Source organism: Electrona antarctica, assembly GCF_951216825.1.
Source record: "Electrona antarctica genome assembly, chromosome: 18".
In the NCBI taxonomy this organism is placed as follows: domain Eukaryota; kingdom Metazoa; phylum Chordata; class Actinopteri; order Myctophiformes; family Myctophidae; genus Electrona; species Electrona antarctica.
In genome coordinates, this window is record NC_136799.1 from 3,707,550 (window position 1) to 3,715,907 (window position 8,358).

General features: G+C 44.7%; 1 protein-coding gene across 1 annotated transcript; it reads left to right on the forward strand.

The window, feature by feature from the left end:
• Positions 1-260: 260 nt before the first annotated feature.
• On the forward strand, positions 261-3,733 carry LOC306942683 (prominin-1-A-like; the record flags this gene model as incomplete). The annotated part of the gene is made up of 3 exons (XM_079528692.1): positions 261-743; positions 1,179-2,491; positions 3,562-3,733. 3 exons carry the CDS (start codon positions 261-263, stop codon positions 3,731-3,733), a joined length of 1,968 nt encoding a protein of 655 aa, XP_079384818.1.
• Positions 3,734-8,358: the final 4,625 nt, after the last annotated feature.

Below are 8,358 nucleotides of genomic sequence, written 5' to 3' on the forward strand. Positions count from 1 at the left end.
ATTTCAAGTGTTCGTCAGGGTGAGGGGTCCCCAGTTCGAATATTAGGATTCCCTCGTTCTAGTCTAGATAATGACATCATCAATGGCATCATCACAAACTATTTCATTGTCCTTTAAAGTAAACTATTAAATAAAGAAAACAGAATTTAGCGAAGAATCTACTTGCCGTGGAGAGCTTATCGTGAAATGTATTTGCCAGCACAGGCTAATCCTGAATTATCTGAATTGCCCACATTATCAGGACAACACAGAGGTCTGGTATGGATTTCATGCCAGTGCTGACGAAGCACTTCCTCAACATGATCCAACCAAACCCCTTTCCAGAAGATCTGATTGGGAACTTTATTGTGGTTTATGAAAATGTGCTGAAAGATTTAGACACCATCAGAGCCTTGCTACTGTATGAGTTAGGGTTCTTGGTGTGTGCAGTCATAGGGCTCCTGTACATGGTGTTGATGCCAGTGATCGGTGGCATCCTGGCATGCTGTCGCTGCAGTGGAAACTGTGGTGGGAGAATGTACCAGAGGCAGACCCCAAGAACCGACACTTGTAGGAGAGCTCTCTACTGGAGTCTCTTCACAACCACATCCATTGTACTGTTGGGGAACTTCTTCATGTTCAAGAGTAATGCAAGCTTTAAAGTGAGTGTGGAACAAATCAATGGCACTTTAAACGACCTCCATGCCTACTTCACCGCTGTACCGGAGCAATTTGACCACATGATGAATGAAAGCTTTGACAAGGTTAGTGATGAGATTAACAACATTGGCCCCAAGCTGGGTGGGGAGATCCAGAGAAGCTTGGATGGAGTGGGACCAGCCCTGGACTCGATTGGAATGATGGCCAATTTAAGTCATGACAATGTCGACCTGCACAATTTAGATACACATCTGAGAAAGCTGATTGAGAAAGCCAATACCGATACCTTTGGGTTCATAAACAGAATACGAAGTGCAGAAAAAAACCTTAAAAAAGTCTTAGTCGACAATGAGTGCAAAGATAACAGTACATGTATTGCACTGGCAAATGCCTACCAGCAACAAGTAGTTTTATATCTGGGGATATTTAACTTTAGTTATATTAACCAGAGTCTTTGTAACTTCCAGTCTGCAGTGGAGGCAGTTAAGTGGGACACTCTACTCCATGAAGGAAATGCATATTTGAATAACATTCCACAGAATGTCACCAGTGACATCAGGAATGTAGTTCTTCCTATGAAGAACAATCTGAAGCACACACAAACCCAGATCTTCCAGGCAACAAGAGACCATCTCGTCTTTGTCTTAACCAACGTGACCGACGCTTTGCCACAGCTGCAGGGAAAGATCAGCATGATCGCTCCAGAGGTTGAGAGAGCAGATCGCATCACATGGGCAGTAGGTGTGGTCCTGTGCTGTATGGTTCTTCTCGTCGTTGTGTGTAACATCCTGGGTCTGGTTCTCGGTCCTCTGGGACTGGAGCCTAAAGCAGACCCCATAGTTCGGTCTTCCACTGCCCACTGTGGAGGCATCGCCCTGTTGTTTAGTGCAGGTTTCATCTTCCTGTTCTCCTGGCTGCTCATGGGGGTGGTATTAATGCTGTTTGTTCCGGGAGGGAACATGTATGCTCTGGTGTGTAAGCCCTGGAATGACGGAGAGCAGTCAAAGCTAATTGACACTGCAGGTCTGATTGGGTTTGAGTTAGGTTCGATGCTGGGACTGAACAGAAACCTCACACTCACTGATGTTTACAGTGACTGTCAGAAGAACAGGTCTCTGTGGTCCACACTGCACATGGATGAGATTATAAACCCGGAGGAGGGACTCAACATGTCCCAATACACTGATGTGATCCTGAGTAGCGTTAACATTACTCCCATTATTTTGCTGAGCCATGTTGTTGACCAGATCGACAAGCTCCATAATGTTACCATCAACTTCACCAGGTTTACGGAGCAGATCAACATGATCTACAGCATTGATCTGAATAATATGAAAAGGCAACTTAAAGATTTTGACAAAGGTTCGGTCACAACTCCTGCGATTAATGACCTGATTCATTACCTGGGAGGTGCACATAGCCAACTAGAAAGTTTAAAGGAAGATATTTCTAATAATCTGAATTTGACCATAGAGAAACTTCGATCCAATGTGAATGAAACCAATAGAAAAGTCAGCAACGTGTTGGGCATAATGGGGAACGCTCAAGAGGTCATCAACAACTGCACAACACAACCGTTCATTAAGACTGAACACAGAGCATCTGTTGACAGTCAGTTGGACAACGTCACCGTCACATATGCTGAGTGCACCAACCTGACACAGCAAGTGGCCCGTTGTGGACCGGTGGCCAGAGCTGTTGACTCAGTGAAGAACATCATCTGTGAAGACATGCTGGAGTCTCTGAACACTTTCTGGTTTAGTCTGGGCTGGTGTCTGATCTTCTTCATCCCCAGCATCATATTTTCTATCAAACTGGCCAAGTACTACAGGAGAATGGAGGAATCGGATAGGTACTACAAGAGAATGGAAGAAGCGAATAGATACGACAGGAGAATGAATGAATCGGATAGGGCTGTCGAATCATCTGTCAGACACGCGTCATCTCAAAACCTATAGCGCTTGTGCAAGGATGCGCTGAAATTAGCCAGTTGCACTTGTGCACTGGCTAATTGATATACTTTATCGGCCCAAAACGTGCAGAGTTGTGGAAACTACAGAGGAATAAAGCTGAGCTGGGCCATACAATTAAGTTATGGGACAGTAGTGGAAACTAGACTAAGGGCAGAGGTGAACATTTCTGAGCAGCAGTATAGTTTCATGCCAAGGAAGCAGTACTAGGATGTTGACAGAGAAGGTCAGAGGGAGCTGCATTGTGGGGGTTTTTTTATCTGGAGAAAGCATAGGATAGGGTGCCGAGAGAGGAACTGTGGTATTGTATGAGGAAGTCTGGAGTGACAGAGAAGTATGTTTGAGTGATGCAGAACATGTATGGACGTTGTAAGACAGTGGTGAGGTGTGCTATGGGTGAAGTTGTAAGACAGTGGTGAGGTGTTCTATGGGTGAAGTTGTAAGACAGTGGTGAGGTGTTCTATGGGTGAAGTTGTAAGACAGTGGTGAGGTGTTCTATGGGTGAAGTTGTAAGACAGAGGTGAGGTGTGCTATGGGTGAAGTTGTAAGACAGTGGTGAGGTGTGCTATGGGTGAAGTTGTAAGACAGTGGTGAGGTGTGCTATGGGTGAAGTTGTAAGACAGTGGTGAGGTGTGCTATGGGTGAAGTTGTAAGACAGTGGTGAGGTGTGCTATGGGTGAAGTTGTAAGACAGTGGTGAGGTGTGCTATGGGTGAAGTTGTAAGACAGTGGTGAGGTGTGCTATGGGTGAAGTTGTAAGACAGTGGTGAGGTGTGCTATGGGTGTGACAGAGCAGTTCAAGGTGGAAGTGGGTCTGCAAACTCTGCATCAAGGAGCAGCACTGAGTCCCTTCTTGTTCGCCATGGTGATGGACAGGCTGACGGCTGGACAGACGAGGTTAGACATGAATCCCCATGGACCGTGATGATTGCAGATGATATTGTGATCTGTAGTGAGAGCAGTGAGCAGGTAGAGGAATATCTAGAGAGGTGGAGAAGTGCCCTGGAAAGGAGAGGAATGAAGGTTCGCCGCAGCAAGACAGAATACACGTGCGCGAATGAGAGGAACCCAAGTGGAACAGTGAGGTTACAGGAAGTAGACGTGAAGAAGGTGGAGGACTTTTAAGTGCTTAGGGTCAACATTTCAGAGCAATGGAGAGTGTCGAAAAGAGGTAAAGAAACGAGTGCAAGCAGGTTGGAATGGGTTTTTATAACTGTGTCATACCATTGTGTTTCTCATGAATATCTGGGATATCTGTATCCTGTACATACAGTTGGTTGCTACTGAGATCGGCACATTTTCGTTGGCCTGTCCCACAAGTCACGCACCACTTGTGTGATATTCCTCTATGTGCCACTAGGGGCAGCAGCCATCTACTGCCTTGCTTGGTCACTAATCTCTCAAGAAAGATTCAGCTCAGAAGCTGAAAGGAACCTTTTTTGCTTGCACAGCAGCTCCTTTGAATTGAAAAATTGTGAATTAGTTCATTTGTTTGTTTCGGCTTGGGCTTATTATGGCTTATTTCAGGCTCAAATGCTAGTCTTAAAAAAACCTTTACTGTCATTTGTATTTAATTTAATTTGGTTAAAGAAGGACTATGTAGCCTACAGTACTATTTGAAATGCCACCCATATTGTGAGTGGAAGTGGAACAAACTTCTTTCATTGCCTCATCACGCCATGCATGAATTCGCCATGTTTATAACATTTTAGACTGCACACGTAGGTGTTTATTATAATCAATACCCCATCTCGCCACTGGTGTGTATTGGTTAAAGAGGGAGTGCCACACATTTTTTGTATTTTTCCAATTTTGTCTCTATGAGGTGACAGTACTTCATTAGACACCCTGGACGAGTCGTTTTTATGTGCAATGGTGTATTAACCTACCCCCCTTAGACAGCACTTCTTAGACTTATATAGCATTTGAAACAGACTTATAGCATGTCATGTAGACAGCACAATAAGTGCATTGTATGTAGTCATAGCACTTCATAGTATATATGTACAGCATAGTATAGCATATATGTATAGTTTATATGTATAGTGTCATTATATAGATATGTTCTAGTTATAGTTTATATGTATAGTGTCATTATATAGATATGTTCTAGTCACGTTCTTAGCTTACGCATGTTTCGCGATAAATGCATTTTACATATGTGATGTATTCCCATGCTTTTTGTTCTTGCTTAATGTAAGTCGCTCTGGATTAAGAGCGTCTGCTAAATGCCTAAATTGTAAATTGTAAATTGAGGCTGAACACTTGACAGTCAAACGGGTCAATAAACAGTAATATAGTGACATCACACTATCAGCCCCTCCCCTTTAAAATAGATGATCATGTTTTAGGGTGGAAAGAAATCACGGCACTCCATCTTTAAACAAGCTTCTCCTCTATATGTTCCCAAAAGAATAAGCTGTCAGCCATGACGTTGATAGCTTATAATGTTTGTTGTTTTGGGTATAGCGTGTCACGTTACGCGCTGGACAGCGCAACATGAACCAGCTGAGGTTTAGCCTATACTAAATGTAGGCTACTCTGATTAATAGCAGACCTACAAGCTACAAGTGTTGTCTTCGCAACTCATCATGAGCTTCAGAGCTTGTATCTCAAATCTGCTATGCAGGACATCGTAAAATATTCAACAAGAGAGCAGTGTTGTGCTACTTTTAGAAGTGGGGGGACCGGGGATGCCCGATAAGACATGTGTGTGTCTGTGCAATGCGCACAGACACACTATAAAACATGGAGACATGTAGGCCTATAGCCTATTTAGAAACAGGGTGTACAATGCTTAATCGTAGCCATAAAAGTAAAAAACTAAAAACATATTTTTGCCCTAAAATAAATTTAGGCTTGAGAGAGGTGGGGGGATGACACCCCCCCCCCCCCCCTCTTAACTGGACTGTAAGATATCTTGTCCAGTGTGAGTGTGGTAGGGTCCACTTTAGGACCATTTTGATAGTGTTTGGGTCTAAAAATATGCATACGTTCTATCTGCCCAATATATAATTCTACCATGCAAAGTACTGTATGGACTGCATTATACCAAATTTTAGGTAAACGATAACAATTAATTTGTCTGAGTAGTAGCCATAATAAAATGCTTAAGGAATCCCTCTAGTACAGCGGATAACAGGAACCATTGTTCACTTTGTGATACAACGTGAAACTTGGGCATGTACATTCCTCTGGTCATCTCTTTAACTTTTTAAACCTAGCCAACCAAAGATCCAATATGGCGGTCATTTTGAAAAATGAATGAAATGCACGTAACTCGAGAACCGTTTGACCGTTTGACCCATCGACTTCACATTCGACACACGCGTTCCACACCCCCACAGGGAGTGCAGTGCCAGGTATCGAGTCGGTCAGACCCACGGTTCTCCAGAACCACCACAAAAGGCTCTGGTCAGGCTCTGCCAGTGGGCCTAATGAGGCCAACTCCTTTCACGTGTGCAATTTCCAGCCTCTGCTTCAGCCAACTGAGGCTCAACCAATCAGGCTCTGCCAGTGGGCCCAATTGATTGCCAAGTACACTTTTCAGTTTGCAGTCTTCACACACATACACAGATATCCATGTGGGACACCGGCTGACAGTAAACACGGGTGCTATGACAACGTATATCATTAGTTTCCCAAGTTGCATCGTTCCCAAGTAGGCCGGTGGCCGACTGCGACGGGCACGTACAGGTCTAGTGTGTCAAATTTGAAGTCGGTGGGGCGAACAGTTCTCGAATTACATCACACACACACACACACACACACACACACACACACACACACACACACACACACACACACACACACACACACACACACACACACACACACACACACACACACACACACACACACACACACACACACACACACACACCATTTATAGTTAGATGTAGCCATCTTGTTGTAGCCCAGGTCTCTTCTAAAAGAGATCATTAAAATATGTCAATGGGCAATGCCATGAGTTTCGGAGGGGTTTTTAGACTGTTCTAGGGGTGGACTAGAGGAGAAATATAGGTATATTTATTGAGTTGGTTGGAACAACAGATGTTCAGGAGGTGGAGAAACACACATTGACTGCCCTCCACACCGATCTACCTGTCCCCATTTATACCTGCCCAATCCCACCCAGAAACCTCCATGTTTCTGCCACCTCGCTGCGTCGCACACAAGCCACTTTCCTACAGGCTTTTGCATCCCACCTCCACCCCATTCACCTCCATAGTAGCTCCTTCCCCTGCTCCCCTCAAATAGCTTTATCGGCACTAGAAATCCTACTTTCACATTGCTAAAGTGGAACAATCGATTAAAACATAACTTTCTTCTCTCCTACCTTCTCCCCCTCTCCCATTTCTCAGGTTCCTGCTGGGGGGTGACAGTCCATGCGCGCCGCAAGACGAACGCCATACGACCTCCTCCCCAAAGACTCCAGGGCCGGCGACCCCCCCCCCTCTGGAACCTACACACCCCATTTCATTCATTCATTCATTCATTCATTTACGGTCAATAAATCCCTTATACTTTCTCAATGGTGCGTTTCCTCCAACTAGTGAAGTGTCATTTACGTCCGGGTAGCTCAGTTGGTAGAGCTCTCGTCTTTGGACGACAAGGTCATGGGTTCAAACCCGGGCACCGTGAACTCGCCGTAGCACCATGGCTTGAGTCCTGTGGTAAGTGCTGGGAGCTGATGTTAGGTGTGTTAACAGAGAAAAAGGGAGATAAGAAAGGCAGCCACAGTCATGAAGGAAGTAAGCAGGAGTAAAATGAGATAATAGGTAATGCTGCATTCACATGGAATCAGGCAAGCGGTAGATGGCAAAAACTGCTGGACGGCATGGAACGGTAAAAAGATTAAATATTTTAACATTGATGCCGTCTGCCATTACCGTCGACGGTTCTGGCTGCCGGGATGCCGAGCCGTCCTGCCCCCATCCACTAAAATGAAGTTCGGTTTGCCGTCTACCGCTTGCCCGATTCCATGTGAATGCAGCATAAGGCAAAGAGAGGTGATGAGAGCTAAGATAAAGTATATGAGATGTACAGTAAGTATATGAGAGGTAAGGCAAAGAGAGATGGTGAGGGAGGGAGAAAAGGATTTGTACCAATTGGCTAGACAGTAGACAGTAGTGTAACAGGTTAAGGTGAGTATAGATGATAAGATGGTAGTGAGACCAACCATGCTGTACGGCTTGGAAACGGTGGCACTGATGAAAAGGGAGGTGGCAGAATTGTGGATGCCATGGTTCTGATTAGGAGTGACAAGGAAGGACATTATCAGAAATGACTAAATTAGAGGATCAGCCCAGGTTAGAAGGTTTGGAGATAAAGCAAGAGGTGAGGTTGAGATGGTTTGGACATGTGAAAAGGAGGGATGAACTGTATATTGGGAAAAGGATGCTGAAGCTGTAGCTGCCATGAGGAAGGCCAAAGAGGTTTAAGGATGCTGTGAGAGATGACTTGAAGGTGGCAGGTCAATGAGGTCATAGAGGAAGATGCAGAAAACAGAACCAAATGGGGTCCATGTGTGGTTCAGCCCTATGGAATGTAAAATGCATGTGTAGCAGGGTGGTATTAATTAAGGTACCCAACTACGCCTGCATCTAGGGAATTGCGCCCTAGGAAATCGTTTTAGGTGAGCTAAATAACTATAAGTAAACCTCCTGAACACATGATAACTCCCCACAAGGTTCGTTGTACTGAAGGATTAGAGGCAGAGGCGTGGCATCAAGTACAACAGTATACAA